Source organism: Myotis daubentonii, chromosome 8, assembly GCF_963259705.1.
Source record: "Myotis daubentonii chromosome 8, mMyoDau2.1, whole genome shotgun sequence".
NCBI lineage: Eukaryota > Metazoa > Chordata > Mammalia > Chiroptera > Vespertilionidae > Myotis > Myotis daubentonii.
Genome location: NC_081847.1, coordinates 13,007,523 through 13,023,778, shown reverse-complemented (window position 1 = coordinate 13,023,778; position 16,256 = coordinate 13,007,523). Strand labels below are relative to the sequence as shown.

At 40.9% G+C, this 16,256-nt stretch overlaps 1 protein-coding gene across 3 annotated transcripts in view; it reads right to left on the bottom strand.

Annotated features, from left to right (window-relative positions):
- The window catches only part of B4GALT5 (beta-1,4-galactosyltransferase 5), a 79,018-nt gene that overhangs the window by 49,550 nt on the left and 13,212 nt on the right, over nucleotides 1–16,256 (bottom strand). For 2 of the 3 annotated variants that reach the window (XM_059705339.1, XM_059705341.1), the window contains exon 2: nucleotides 2,408–2,599. The exons of the other annotated variant lie outside the window; for it this stretch is intronic. In XM_059705339.1, coding sequence (XP_059561322.1) covers nucleotides 2,408–2,575 — 168 coding nt within the window. In that variant the 5' untranslated portion in view covers nucleotides 2,576–2,599. The remainder of the gene's footprint in view (nucleotides 1–2,407; nucleotides 2,600–16,256) is intronic. 3 annotated transcript variants of the gene reach the window in all.

The window sequence follows — 16,256 nt, the reverse complement described above, 5'->3', positions numbered from 1 at the left end:
AATACAAAGTTAAAGATAAATTTCTCGATTTAAAAAATCGAACACCACTTTAGAATTTCAATTAAGTAATAAATGCCACATGTGTTCACAATTTGAAACCTATTTCAAGCTATAGCTCTCCAATTTATATCCTACTGAACTTTATTTTTAATCTTCAGAAGTCTATATCTTAATTTATACATATTCTATTATTCTATTCCAATATTTACCTTCTTAGCTGAAATGACCAACACTAGAAAAAAACCTCCTGTTCAATAAAGTAGTTTAAATAAAAGGTATGGCCCTGGACAGTGTTTCTCAGTTGTTAGAGCACCACCCTGCACACGGACGGGTTGCAGGTTCGATTCCCAGTCAAGGGCATGTACCTGGGTTGCAGGTTCGATCCCCGGGTCAGGGCTGTGCTGGAGGCAACCAATCTCTCTCTCTTTCTCTCCCCCAACCCCTCTCACCTCCCCTCTCTCCCTCCCTTCCACCTTCTACTTTCTCTAAATAACAAAACAAAACAAAAAATCAATGGAAAAAAATTCTTGGATGATTAACAACAAATAAAATAAAATAAAGAAATAAAGCCCCCCCCCCTCCCCGCGCCCCCCAAAAAGAGAAAGAAAGCAAGAAAGCAGGCCTAGCCAGTTTGGCTCAGTGGATAGAGAGTCAGTCCGAAGGCTGAAGGGTCCTGGATTTGATTCCTGTCAAAGGCAGGCTCAATCCCAGCCCTGGTCAGGGCACGTGCAGGAGGCAACCAATTGATGTGTCTCTCTCACATCGATGTTTCTCTCTCTCTCTGTCTCTCCCTCTCCCTTCTACTCTATCCAAAAATCAATGGGAAAGTATCCTCAAGTGAGGATTAACAACAAAACAAAAAAATTTAAAGAATAAAAATAGAGAATACGCAAAAACTAAACCAACCCTGTGCTAACAAAATTGGCAACTCGAATTTTTATAAACAATATTTAAAAGAAAAAATAATGTATCATGCAAATAAAGTCAAAGATGGAAGGATAGTAAATTCTTTGCTCCACAATCAAGAACATTAAGGAAATTTGAAAGGCCAATGTGTAAAAACTCCAGATTTTGAATTTACCAAATAAAGTAATAAGCCAGCCTTCTGATATTTAACAACACTAATATACCTGAAATGAACTCAGAAACTAAAAACAGTTTTAGAAAAAAACCTAGGCTGCTTCATTTGGAGGAACAGGTAAGATTATTCAGGACTTCTGACTTTTTAAGATTACACCTATAACAGTAAAAGCGTAATATGCCAATTAGATCATACAGCCGAATGACCTTCCGGAGGAAGTCGCGGCTGCAGGGGCCAAGGCAAGCCACCACGGCTGTGAGGACCGAGTCCCTTGCACAAATTTTGTGCATTGGGCCTCTAGTATTACTATAATGTTTGAATTTCATAATTTCATATTCCTTTGTAAGAGAAAAATAAAGATAAATTATATACTAGAAATAAGCTGTATACCACAAATAAAAGTTCTCAACTGAAAATCATTAATGAAGCACTTAGGTTAGAAATAAATTGTTTCAACCTAACAGTTAATGATCAGATGAGAAGTTAACAAACTATCTGCAAACAAATGTGTTTTATTTGACCAATCAGGTGTCTTCTAGTTTTCCTTTCATCTTTAAACCGTGAATTGCCAGATAAATAGCTTGGTAATTGTAAGTATCAACTTTGGAGAACCACCTAGTAATAAATCCTAGAGGCTGAATAACCTTGGGCAAATTACCTAACTATTCTGTGCCTCAGTTTCTTCATCCATAAAATGGGGATAACAATATCCCTACCTCGTTTAGAAATAAATGAGTTAATATTTGTAAACACTAAGAAGAAAGCCTGGAACATAATATGCACTACATTTACTTAAATGTTTGCTATTATTATTCACATAAAAATCCAAATTTCTAGATTCTTTTGAAATATTGAAAGATCTGGTAAAAACGGGCATACAAGTCCCACCTTGATGCAATGAGGAGGTGCTGAGTAGCCTGGTGGTTGTCTCCTTTTAACAGAATACCATTTTTTTTTTGTAATATATTTTTATTGATTTCAAAGAGGAAGGGAAAGAGTGATAGAAACATCAATGATGAGAGAGAATCACTGATTGGCTGCCTCCTGCACGCCCCCCACTGGGATTGAGCCGGAAACTTGGGCATGTGCCCTTGACCAGAATCGAACCTGGGACCCTTCAGCCTGGAGGCTGACACACTATCCACTGAGCCAAACCAGCAACACCTTCTCCATGTTACCATCTCCAACAGAAGCTTCAGCAGGTGCAGTGGGTATCCACCCAACTCATCCTCAATAGCTTCAAATTTTTCTTTTCTGCCCCAGGACCTATCACAACACAACATGCCCTAATCAACCAGGAAATGAAAAACTGTGGCTCAGACAGACCTGCATTTGAAAGCTGCATGGATAGCAGCTGCTGCACTTGAAGGTCAGACTCTGAGTGGCCATCCAGAATGCTGTGGGCTGGCAAAGGAAGGAAGGAAAATGCTGGCTCCAAGCCTGGATCCCAGTGCTCACCCAACAATCAATCAATCTCTTGTTCCACTCCTTCATATCTGTCTGACTCCTAGCAGCTGCCTATCATAAAGGTTATGTGAAAATATCAGTTTAAATTGTACAAAATAGAAAAGCAGGGACTCACGACAGACAACAGCTAGAATGGGGGGGAGAGGAGGGACAGCTACTATCCCAGAGATGGAATGCAATTCACACTAACATTCAGAACTTTTTTCTTTTTTCAGACCCCACCTTTAAGAGCTCTCAAACAACTCATGTCATAGACATATCTGGATAGTTTTTAAAGCTTTATTCCTCAGAAGTAAGAAAAAAGCATCCTCTGAATTGAAGCTTTACAGTAATCAAGGTGAAATGTTTGCTACGAGATATATATGCAAGAAAAATGGCAGCATGAGCATTGCAGAGGGATCTCTCCTCTTAGTGCTGAGCTGCTGCTATAACAATATTCTCTGACTCAGCACCCAAAAGGCATGATGGGAAGTGAGTACCATAAAAAGGCCGTGCATTATTAATAAAAGACTTGGCATCAAAGCAGAATGATTTGGAAAACAGGAAAATGTCCACAGAATAAAATAAAGAGTAGCAAACAGCTTAAATGATTTTTGACAGTGTCATGCCATTCAGAAATGTCCCTTCTGAGTCACTGTTATCCTAAGTGGTATTTTTCTCTTTTAACCCTTAGTTTTAGGCCTAATTCTGACCTCTTTCTGTCCTTTCTACCTTAAATTTCAAATGGTTATTTACATTCTGAGTAGACTTCTCTTGTGTTAATTTGCTCCTGTCAGCTTAAAGACTGTACATGTGTTAGATCACAATGAATACAGACTGCAACAACACTGCTCTGCAGAAGCCCAAGGAGATACCGCACATGACCTGGAACAGTTCATATCACCTAGAATTAAGAGTCCGTTTTCTCAATCCTAGAACATGTAAACATGTGGCACAAGCTCCCAAATCACTGCAGGCAAGCTAATGGTGCAACACTCCATTTATTCTTAGAACCATTTTAGGACCCCCAAATCTGGCATCAAGTGATCAATCAGGAAAGAAAGACGATGACTTCAGGAACTCAGAACTCAATCCTGCGTCTCCGGTAAGATATAGCAAATGAGACCAGCAGTTCTCAACCAGGGGTCATTTTGCTCCCTAGCAGACAGTTAGCAATATCTGGAGACATTTTTGGTTATCACAAGCTGGGGGAGAGGGAGTGACTGGATCTAGTAGGTAAAAGGCTAGGGATGCTACCAAACACTCTACACTACACAGGACAGCCCCCAACAACAAAGAGTTAACCAGCCCAAAATGTCATTAGTGCTGGGACTGAGAAACCCATGTTTAAATCATTTAACTTCTTTATGCTAATACTTACCACTGATATTGTTAGACAGAAAACATGTTGTATTGTATTAATAAAGCTTGTAATGGCTGGTTCTTTTTTTATATATTTTTAAATTGATTTCAGAGAAGAAGGGAGAGAGAGAGAGAGAGAGAGAGAGAGAGAGAGAGAGAGAGAGAGAGAGACTGACTGAGACTTCGGGGAGTTTTTGAGCATACAAGGAGTTAAGGGAACAAAATCCTGGAGAAGGATGAACCCCCTTGGAAGTGAGCCAACTTACTGCAGTTGGTTTGTCCCTCAAAACACTTGCTAATTCTGGGTACCAAGAACAAGTCTGAGGAAGCAGCCAAACACTTTGGGCACAGGGCTGGAGCCACTACTAAAAGGCAGAGAAACCAACAGAACTTTTGGCAGTATCTCAGGTCTGATGAAACAAAAATAGAGACTGAAGGGACCAGGATCCCTGTGAAAAGATTTGAAGGCGGTTTCCCCCTGAGAGGTTTGTAAATCCTAAAGCTGCACACACAGGTCAGGAGACTAAGGACCAGACAGAAAGCCTCCGAAGAGCAGCAGAGTTTTCCTCCACCCCACGTGCTGAGGAAACGAAGATTAAAGCTCAAGACACACCATGGGAGAAGGGTCTCCATGAACAACTAAGGTTCTCAGCGGGAGCTCCTGGAGGGCTGCTCCCTAAGAAGACAGGGAAACCAGAAGTAAATGGGTCCTTACCAAAACCACACGCTAGCTTTGGTCAACTCAATCCAGGGGTGGGCAAACTTTTTGACTCAAGGGCCACAATGGGTTCTTAAACTGGACTGGAGGGCCGGAACAAAAGCATGGATGGAGTGTTTGTGTGAACTGATATAAATTCAAAGTAAACATCATTACATAAAAGGGTACGGTCTTTTTTTTTTTTTTTTTTTAGTTTTATTCATTTCAAACGGCCGGATCCGGCCCGCGGGGCCGTAGTTTGCCCACGGCTGACTCAATCCCTGATAGGATAAATGGAACCAGTCCTCATTCTATTTGCCTAGTAAATGAAGTGAGCCTTCTTTAGAAGAGGCTAAAATGATCTACAGCTGCTACAATTTTTTGTACACAACTTCCAGTTTTCAATCAATATTATCAGGCATGCCAAGAGATGGGACCAAATGACTGAATATCAAAAGAATCAGACAACAGGGAAAGATCCACAGGTGATATGGATATTGGAGCCATTATTCATGAGCTTTAAAATAACTACATTCAGGAAAATAAAAGAAAAAAAATAAAGAAAAAGATGGGGGCGGGGGTATGGAGAACTTCACCATAAAACTGGAATCTAGAAAACGTATCAAATAAAAATTCTAGAACTGAGAAATACAATAATTGCAATTAATTTAATAAATGAATTTACTACTGGATTAGACACAGCAAAAAAGGAGAATTAGTGAACTAGAAGACAGGACAATAGAAAATATCGAGACTAAAATATGGAGAGTAAGGGAGGTGAACAGAAAGGTATAGATTTGTACTGAATGCCAACCTTGGAAAGTGTCTTGGCAAAATAGTGTTTATGTATCCATGGATCTTCTATGTAGAAATGAACACAAGTGCTACCGATTTGATAATAATATCAGCTTTATGCCACCTGGTCATTTCCAGGATAGCACAATAATCACAAAAGTAATCTTCGGACTCAGTGAGAAAGAAACGGAGAGATCCTCAACATAGTAAAGATAAAGAATCCAACAACTCTCCGCTCTCCTGAGCAATCTCCAAGGTAAAATGACCAAGGCAGCGTCAGACTCAAGTGGCTCCATTTCTGCCCAATAATTGTAACTAGAACCTTAAAGGTACTAATGTATAACATCCTTTTACCCAACATTTTATTATAAAAATTTTCAAACGTAGAAAGAATTTTAGTGAACACCCATATACTCTTAACTTTCTTATCACAAATATATCCACTTATCTATTCATCAATTCATCTTATTTTTTCATGCATTTCCAAGTAAATTACAGAGATCTAAGTACACAGCATTAATAAGAGATCAATATTTGGATATATTTTTAACTTTTTGGTGTAAAATTTCATAAAATGAGTAAGTGTACATTTGCTGAGTTTTGAAGAATGCACACGCCTGTGTAGCCCAAATCCCTATCAAGATGGGAAACACTCCCATCACCCCTGCACGTTTCCTCAAGCCCATTCCCAGTCAATCCCCATACTCATTTCCCCCTCCAAGAACAAGTGCTATTTTTAACCCACTATTTTTCAAAGCTGTATTTTGAACAATCTTTAAGTCTCTGGTGTGAAGGAGTCAATGTTAGAAAAATAACAAAGAATCCTCATGTTTGGATTTCAATTTTATCGATACTATATATTCCTTAAATATTTGGCTTTCCTTTCTGCATATGACCAAACCAAATCTTTCTTGGCAAAAATGGATTGCTCTGTCAGCTGTGAAGTGTAGTTACCTGGCTTTATCTGGCAACCAGTTAATTTAACATAAATGAGCAGATTGTGCCTGTACACTGGTCCAAGAATATTATTCAGCAGAGAAGAGTTTTATGTGATCAAATGGTGCTTGTTGAACCAGGCAAAACTTCCTTGAGGATCAAGTAACTTATTATTTTCATTTCTGAGACTACCTATTGATGGGAAAATGAGTCATTCTTATAAAAACTAAGGTGCAGCACAATCAGCCTGCTTTAGACGTTACTGCTACATAAAATACACACAAAAGAATGCTCTTCTATGGCATATGGCCAAGTCCACATTCTCTTATAGGACTGAAAACCTGATAGTCATTCTGCCTCTAGAGCAGCAGCCGCCAACCTTTCAGACCTCGCGGACCACCGGTTGGCGACCGCTGCTCTAGAATATACTTTTAACATTGTAAGGTGGCATATAAGACTGTACATATAATTTGAGCTCAATTATGTTTCTGAAAAATTTCATATACCAAGAAAGAAATAGCACCCAAATGTTAATAATGAATTAATTGTTTGGGGGTTATGAGATTTTAGGCTGTCTTTATTTTCTTTATGCTTTGCTGTATTTTCCAAATTTCATACATTAAATATATTATATTTATAATTCAAAATAAATAAAAACTACCATGGGGGGGAAAAAAACCAAAATGCTAGCCATTCCATCCTGTAATGATCCCCATCATACTCTGATTAAGGAGCTACAAAGTCCTTTGTACCTATTTTAATCTTGCTGCTCAAAGATACATATAACCTGGTTTTTCCAGCAACAAAATATCTGAAATTCCACTTACCACACGTTTGTAAGGATAACAGACAGTAAATAATTCAACTGTTTTAACCCAAGCTCCTTATAATCATGCTTTCTCATTATCTTCAGTGTATTCCCATCTGCCAAGTTTTTTTTTTTTAACTTATTCACTGTAGTTTGCATTACAAAACCAATAAGTATGTTGAGTGTGCTTTTCTATTTATACACAAACCTCTCTCTGCCTCACCGCCAATCAAAAAAAAATCCTGATGTCGTCGTCATCATCATCAACATCATCACTATCATTACCCAATGCCATCTTTATGAAAATCCTTGGTTTAATAGCTCACTGGGAATCATTTCTAGTCTTGATATTGCCTGGCAGACTGAGTAAATCCTTTACCACCTCTAAGTTTCCATTTCCCCATCTGTAAAACACAGAAGTTGTTCCAGTAATCTTGATTATCCTCTCCCACTCTTTTATGTTGTAATTCTTCAGATCCTGTTATATTCTATACTAGGGGCCCGGTGCACGAAATTCGTGCACTGGGTGTGTGTGTGTGGGGGGGGGGGCAGTGTCCCTCAGCCCAGCCTGCCCCCTCTCACATACTGGGAGCCCTCAGGCGTTGACCCCCATCACCCTCCAATTGCAGGATCGGCTCCTTGCCCAGGCCTGACGCCTCTGGCTGAGGGGTCCGGCCCGGGCAGCGGGGACCCGCAGCTGCAGCGGCCCCAAGATCGTGGGCTTTGCTTTAGGCCCAGGCAAGGGACCCCTAGCTCCCGGGACTGCCAGCTTCGACTGTGCCCAGCTCCCATCGCTGGCTCCACCCCTACTTCCTGCTATCACTGGCCAGGGCGGAAAAGGCACCTGATTCTCCGATCATGGCTGGGGGGCAGGGCAAAGGCGGTCCCAGGGCCGCCTTTGCCCTGCCCCCCAGCTCTTAGCTCCCCCCTGGGTTTCCGATCACTGTCAGTGGCAGGGGGCTTCTTCCTGCTTTCCCTTTCGCCTCCCTGCATTGTGCCTACATATGCAAATTAACCGCCATCTTGTTGGCAGTTAACTGCCAATCTTAGTTGGCAGTTAATTTGCATATAGCCCTGATTAGCCAATGAAAAGGGTAGCTCGTACGCCAATTACCATTTTTCTCTTTTATTAGTGTTGATATGGACTTAGTCCCGAAAACACACCAACGATTACAGTCTCCCAATAGGCAGAATATCAATCACAGGTGCAACTATCATTTATTTGATATGCTCACCATTGCCAGGGACCTTGCTAACCACTTCACTATGAAGTAGAAATTATTACCACCCCACGAAAAACCTGATATAGGAACAGATTGGCTCAGAAACTTGCCCAGAGTCACAAATTAGAGAGCTGGGACTGAGCTCAGAAGATGTGGCCCCAGAGCTCATTGAGGTTTATTTCTTTTTCTTTTCTTGTTTTGTTTTGTTTTGTTAATCCTCACCTGAGGATATTTTTTTCCATTGATTTTGAGAGAGAGTAGGAGGAAGAGAGCAGGGAGGGAGGGAAACATCGATGTGAGAGACACATCAACTGGTTGCCTCCTCTGCATGCACCCCGACCACAGCCAGAATTAACTTGCAACCTAGATATGTGCTCTTGACCGGGAATGGAACCCGAGACCCTTTCGTGCACAGGCTGACACACTAACCACTGAGCAACTTCAGCCATGGCCAGAGCTCATTGAAGTTTATATCTCCCAGGTACAGGCAAATTCCCTTTGTCCTAAACAGAACACAACACAGATGAATGGCAGAGAGATATAAAAGGCTAAGTGACTGGCTGTATGCCCATCCAACCATCCGACCGACCAACTGGCTGTACATATGACGTGCACTGGCAATTTAAAAATAAACGTTGACTCCCGCATACACGATACATGTAAAGCTCTCGCTGGTGCCAATCACATGTGTGTTTTAATTTTATAATACTATATTATCTATACTATTTTGACATGCAATCTTTTACAGTAATGTAACTACTACACAAATCTTTTTTTCTAATTAATTTCCTTTCAATTTGCACGAATCCATGCACTGGGCCACTAGTTGATAGAACTATACCTCTTATATCTAGGAGACTGAGAATTGAATATAGATATACTTACTATCTCACAGTTATACATCATTAAGAAACAAGCTTACTTTCAAAAGCCTGGCTGACAGTGTGTTTATGCTCCGATATGATTACCTCAGTTCCATGGTCATAGCAGTGACTCCAAGACAGGCCTGCAGCTTTGCCTACAGAACAACTCTTTGCATAAGGAGTAGCCTGGAGGAAGTTCCCCAGTCCTATACAGCTCCCTCCCAAATAGCTAACACCAGACACAAGGGAGCGCTGATGTGAAGGGGGACAAAATCTTTGCACCTAGAAAATACGTCAAAAACACATGACAGACATCCGCTTTCAACCTAACAAGGAGTCATATCACTCCATTCACGCACAAAAATAACAGGCCTGAGATAGGCTGATAGAGTAAGCTCAGCAGAAGTCTAAGCTGCTCTTTCTTAAAAAGCATCAGAGAGCTTAAGTCCACTTTAAGACCTTACTTTTCACATTTCCAAAGAAAAGTTAGAAAAGTTCTGATCCTCATAATTCAAAGTGCCCTTTCTGTAAAAAGGCAGAAATTGTCCCCAGATCAGGAAAAAACAAACAAACAAACAAAAACACTACTTATCCAGGCTTCACACCTACTACCACTCTTTACAGCCTAATCCAGTAATATAGTCATTTAAGGGTCATTGTTTCCAGGCAGCTAATAGCATCTATTTTTCTTCCTCTGACTATAACTTTCAAGAGTTTCTATTTCCTCTTCTTAAATGAAAAGGAATAAAAAACAGTGAGTGAAAAACTTGATCTAATCACATGTATCCTGAACCTATAGAGGCAGCACAGGCTTATTCAAGAGTTCAGGCTCTAGAGGAGGATGGGAATCGGGCTAGAAGAGGTTAATGGGGGAAAAAGAAAAGCCTATGTAATACTTTCAACAATAGAGATTAAAAGAAAAAAAAAAGTTTAGGCTCTAGAAAAAAGAAAAAAAAGCAAGCGCTTGATTCAAATTACACCCCTCACAAGTTATGTGACCTTGAATAAATTATTTAGCTCTACAAGCCTAGTCTCCTCATCTGTAAACACTACATTTCAGGGCTAGGGGTTAATGAATAATAGGATAATATAGATGCAAAACACCTATAGAACCGGCTCAACAAATGGAAGCAGCACCTGCTGCCACTGCCATGTTGGGAGACAGGAAGATGGACTGAGGATGTGGAAAGGGAGAAACAGAAACGGAAACTACTGACCAGTGTTAGTCACTTCTGGGAAACAGGCTTTCTCACAACCACAGTCCCTATCGAAGTCATAGGAAAGATTGAAGAGGAGGAGAAAGACTCACCGTAATCACGTGAGCTAAATGTTTCACTCTGTCACCCTCTGGTTAGCTAAAAATGTGCAGTTTATAGGAAGAAATCAAGATTATCCTGTGCATCGAGAGACAGAGAAGCAGTCTAAAAAAATTTTCAGAAAGGTATGGTGACTATATTTTCAGAATGCAAAACTAGGTGACATGGTTAGGAAAAATAATCCCCCCAACGCCCCCAAAAAAGGGAATTTACTAATCAAAAAGATTTCTAAAACCCCTGCACCTTCACCTTTTCTTCCCAAAACCATGTGTCTGTGCCAAGGACAGCCAGGGAAGACCCAATGGGCCACGGTGGGATGTCTGCGCGCAGCAGGATGAGGAAGGCTGCAGTGCATGAGGTGTCACAGCCAAGCAGAGTGAGGAGAGCGTCCGGCAGGGAAGAGGAGGGTGTCAGGGTGGGGTACCAGCGTACAAGCAGGGCTCAGAGGACTGTCCCATAGGGAAGAAGGAGCAGCCTTGTCCAGGGTGTCAGAGCCCATGTGGAGTAAGGAGGGCACTCATGCTGGTAGATGGCCTGGTGCAGGGTGTGGGAGCTCAAGAGGGGTGAGGAGAAAGGACAGCCCAGCAAAGAGAACTGAAGTATGTTTGGGGTGAGAAGAGTGTCCAAAAAGGGACTGGGAATAGAGTAGCATGGTTACAAACAAGGGACTGATCAAATATAGTAAGGAAAATAGGAGTTAGGATTCTCACTATCAAAGAGAGGAGTTACAAATATGGAAAGGAAGAAAGCTAGAATGAACCCAGAGGTGTAGGATTTAAATAGTAGGCATTGGTGTAAACTCACAATTTCCATATATAGATGTGTGTAGAACTAAATATAGATGCCAATATGTGCATGTGTATGCACACATATATTCCATAGCTCTATACACTGAAATAGCCTAGAAGCCACAACACTCCAATAGCAATGAGTGCACCTGGCACCCAGATCTTGACTTCTAAATACCCGTTCTCCACTAGAAGGAATCAGTTCTGTGGAGAAATAGGTGATTCTAGGTCTGGGATAAGGAAAGCACAAAATGTGCCTAGAACATCTTACTATGTCAGGAAGTAAGGAAATGTTAAAGAATGATGGATATGTGTCAAAAGGACAGATGTCAGGGCAAAGGGGTTCCTACTGGCCTAATCAGGACAATTGAGCATGAACATAAATAATGATAATAACATTAAAGTCACAAGCCCATGGTGATAAAAATAAGTAAACTTTAAAAATTAAAGAGCATGGGTACATACTGATAGATATACTTTACAATGGGAAAACCAGGCAAAAAAATACCAGACTGGGGAAAAATAAGCACTAAGTACAAATAGGTTTCTGAAAAAGCCTTTAATTCTACTTTGTAGAATCCAATCAAAAGAGGAGATAGAGCAAATATTATACGTTCATATTAAAGTAGCCACATTGTTAGAACATTTAAAGAAATTTGGAAATTCTATTTAATTTTGTTAATATTTAGGAATGAGATTTAATCAACTTGTCACCAAAGGGGCTAGAATTTCCCATCAAGTTTTCCATATGTTGGTAAAAACAGCAAGTACATTTTCTTTATAGCTTTCCTTTCAAGAATTTCTTGCCAAAAATAACCTCATATCAAGGCATTATGTGGAGTTCTAGTGGGCAAGCAGAATTAACCAGGAAAAGATGTAATAGCAAAGAAACTGTAAAAGGTTATACTAGCACAAACACTAGGTTACTACTACCCTTCTAAAATCAGCTCTCTCAGCTTAGCAATTCCTAACGTGCAAATTTTTCAAATATCTGTCTGTATAAAGATGAGACAGAAAACACTTGTGATTAAGAGATTATGAATAAATTATTTAATTTCCTTTTATCATTCTTAAAGTTGATTTATAGTTTTAAAATGTTGTTCAACAGAACAGGGTGGCAACATTTGTTAGATCCCAATTAAAGATGATTCTAAGATATTTCTGAGGACACAAGCTTACATAAATAATCTGTGTTTGTTCAAGTATCACAATGAGCCCTAGCCAGTTTGGCTCAGTGGATAGAGCGTCTGCCTACGGACTGAAGGGTCTGGGGTTTGATTCCAGTCTAGGGCACGTACCTCGGTTGCAGGCTCCTGGCCCTGGCCCAGGGCCTGGTCGGGGCGCATGCAGGAGGCAACCAATTCATCTTTCTCTCTCACATCGATGTTTCTCTCTCTATCTCTCCCCCTTCCACTCTCTCTAAAAATCAACGGAAAAATATCCTTGGGTGAGAATTAAAAAAAAAAAAAAAGTATCAAATGAAGAGTCAGTTTTTCACACATACAATACACAACCTAAAACAATAATTTCAATCCATGCAGACTGTTTTGCTATTTTAATAACAGAACTATTAAATTAATAGAACTAACAATACTCAAATTAAACTGGTATTAGTGTTTAATTTGTGGCTACTGGGGAATGTTACTAAACATACACCATAAAAGCTATGCCAAAACAAGTCCTAAAAGAGGTATTTTTGCCATTCTTTCTGTTACAAGCTTTGCACTTGGCTTTGGTCAAAGCTGGCATAAATAGCTACAGAAATTAGCAATCTAGCCTCTGAAAAAAAGCCCAAGGGAACCAAAAGAACACAGGTGGTACACACGCCAGCAGTAATCCTTTGCTCCCAGGACACCTCGGAGCCTTCAGCATCCTTGCTATAGCACCTGCTCCTCCAGCTCAGCACAGCCTTAGAGGTACCACCACAGCATGGGAGGGCTTATCCTTCGCAAACATGCTGATCCTTGTTCTTCCAGATCTACATTTCCAGGGTTCACAAGAAGGACAGGGTAATGGAAAAAAACGTGTTGTAATTAACTGTTTCAACCCTGCTCTGCCATGTACCAATTCATTAGAATTGCTAACACTGGCAGGAAGTATCTTTCCTTCCCCTTTTCTCTCTGTTCCAACTAAGCACTGTGATAAGGAAATGTAAAAGGGGATGGAGACATTTATCTGTTGAATTACCTATCTAGTACAAAGACTTGCAAATATCTGACAAAGATTCTCTTCTTTAAACCTCACAGTAGCCCTGGCCAGGTAACTCAGTTGGTTAGAGCATCATCCAGATATGCCAAGGTTGTGGGTTCAATCCCTAGTCAGGGCACATACAAGAATCAACCAATGAGTGTGTGTAAGGGTAGAACAGGTCAATCTCTATCTCTCCTTCCTCTCTCTCTCTCAAATCAATAAATAAAAATTTTAAGAAATAAAATAGACATCACAGTAATCATGTGTTCATAGACTGTTTGTCTTCCCTTTTTACATATTAAGAAGTACTCAATTCCAGTAACTGGATCAATAAGACATCTGAACAAAAATAAAGTACAATCATCCAAAAGCTTTAAAATCCAGATAAGTCAGCCAAAGCCTGTACTTATGTTTTGTTTTGCTTTGTTTTTGTTGTTTTGGGGGGATCCTTTGGGCCCTATCACCTTTATGTTTTTCATAAATATAAAGGTCCCATCAAAAAGTTACCTCTGTTCATGGGGGTCCATTATACTATTCACTCTACTTTTGTATGTTTAAATTTTCTATAACAAAAAAAATAATAATTAAGGAAAAACATTATCTTAGACATAAAGCCAACCAAAAAAAGTACCTCTTACCCTTAGTGACAAATGAAATTCAAATTAAATCCAAATCTTTTAATTCATACAAATCTCAAGATTTCTGGATACTGAAAGCCAAAATGACAAAGCCAGGCATGCCAAGCCAACAATAAAACAGAAAATCAAACCAACACCAAAGTCAAAACATTTCACATTCCTCCCACTCTCACATTCAGACACATTCAGACTCTAAGACATAGACACACAACACACACACACACACACACACACACAGCACAATGAAAGATTCCACCTGTCCCTTTCAGATGAAGCAACTTATGGGTGCTGGCCTGACACTAGTCAAGCTCACGCTTTTATTGAAAAATAATCTTAGCAATAGAGGCAAGGTTATTTCCACCTTACATCCTATAATATGGAGCACTAAATATAGCTATTTATGAATAACAGACTTACTTTCTATACTATCCATACGCACTTCCAATTTCAGAAAGTGTTTCTTCCTCATCTATCCTTGGAAGAAGTATAATATAAAACAATTTCTCATTTCCTAGTCAAAAACTACCTCTCAAATTAAAAATAAGACAAGCATATTCAAGACATAAAGGAATAGCTATTATCATAAATTTGAAAATTCCAAAGCCATTAACCTAAATACTTTTGTAAATAAAAATCAGGAACCAGGTTCCTAGCAATGTATAAGATTTCTTGTATCTGCCCCTTCCCAAATGAGGACTGATTGTTTTCCTACATTTACCCATTTTTTTACCTAAATTTCAAACTTAGATACAAGATAAATCATTAATATGTTTATTTGTGATTTTTCAATTTCAAAGGATTATCATACCCATACTATCCTATCTAATAAAAGAGAAAAATGGTAATTGGCGTACGACGATACCCTTTTCATTGGCTAATCAGGGCTATATGCAAATTAACTGCCAACTATGATTGGCAGTTAACTGCCAACAAGATGGCGGTTAATTTGCATATGTAGGCACAATGCAGGGAGGTGAAAGGGAAAGCAGGAAGAAGCCCCCTGCCACTGACAGTGATCGGAAACCCAGGGGGGAGCTAAGAGCTGGGGGGCAGGGCAAAGGCGGCCCTGGGACCGCCTTTGCCCTGCCCCCCAGCCATGATCGGAGAATCAGGTGCCTTTTCCGCCCTGGCCAGTGATAGCAGGAAGTAGGGGTGGAGCCAGCGATGGGAGCTGGGCACGGTCGAAGCTGGCAGTCCCGGGAGCTAGGGGTCCCTTGCCTGGGCCTAAAGCGGAGCCCACGATCGCGGGGCCGTTGCAGCTGCAGGTCCCCGCTGCCCGGGCCGGACGCCTCAGCCAGAGGCCTCAGGCCTGGTCAAGGGGCCGATCCGGTGATTGGTGATCGGAAGGGTGATGAGGGTCAACTCCTCTGGCCGAGGCATCAGGCCTGGGTGGGGGGCGGAGCCGGGGATTGGGGGGATATGATGGTCCCCTTGCCCAGGCCTGAAGCCTAGGTCAGAGGCGTCAGGCTTGGGCGGGGGGTGGAGCAAGCGATCAGAGGGAGATGGGGGTCCCCTGCCCAGGCATGATTCCTGGGCCAGAGGCCTCAGGCCTGGGTGGGGGCCAGAGCCAGTGATCAGGGGGAGATGGGGGTCTCCTGTCCAAGCCTGACACTTCTGGCGGAGGCGTCAGGCCTGGGCAAGGGGCCGATCCGGCGATCGGAGGGTGATGGGGGTCAACGCCTGAGGGCTCCCAGTATGTGAGAGGGGGCAGGCTGGGCTGAGGGACACTCCCCCACACACACCCAGTGCACGAATTTCGTGCACCGGGCCCCTAGTATAAGATAAAAGCACTTAAAAGGGTTAAAGTCCATGTTGAATCCTAAATGGATAAAACTTAAAACTCCTTGTCATCTGCCCACAAACTGGGCCCCCATATAACCAAACATCTGATTGCACTGGGACTAATTGATCTGCAATATTCTATGCATCATACTTTCAATTATAATTAACATTTTTACAAATCCATCAGGTTTTTATTTAATCCTTTTAGTTTCTCATCTAGAAGTCTTCATAGTATATCAATCTTAAACTTAGCCAAATGAGTAGGGGACTGTATCTTTAGGACCTCAGCTTTTCTGCTTCAACTTTACTTCACTGACTTAACAAAATATTT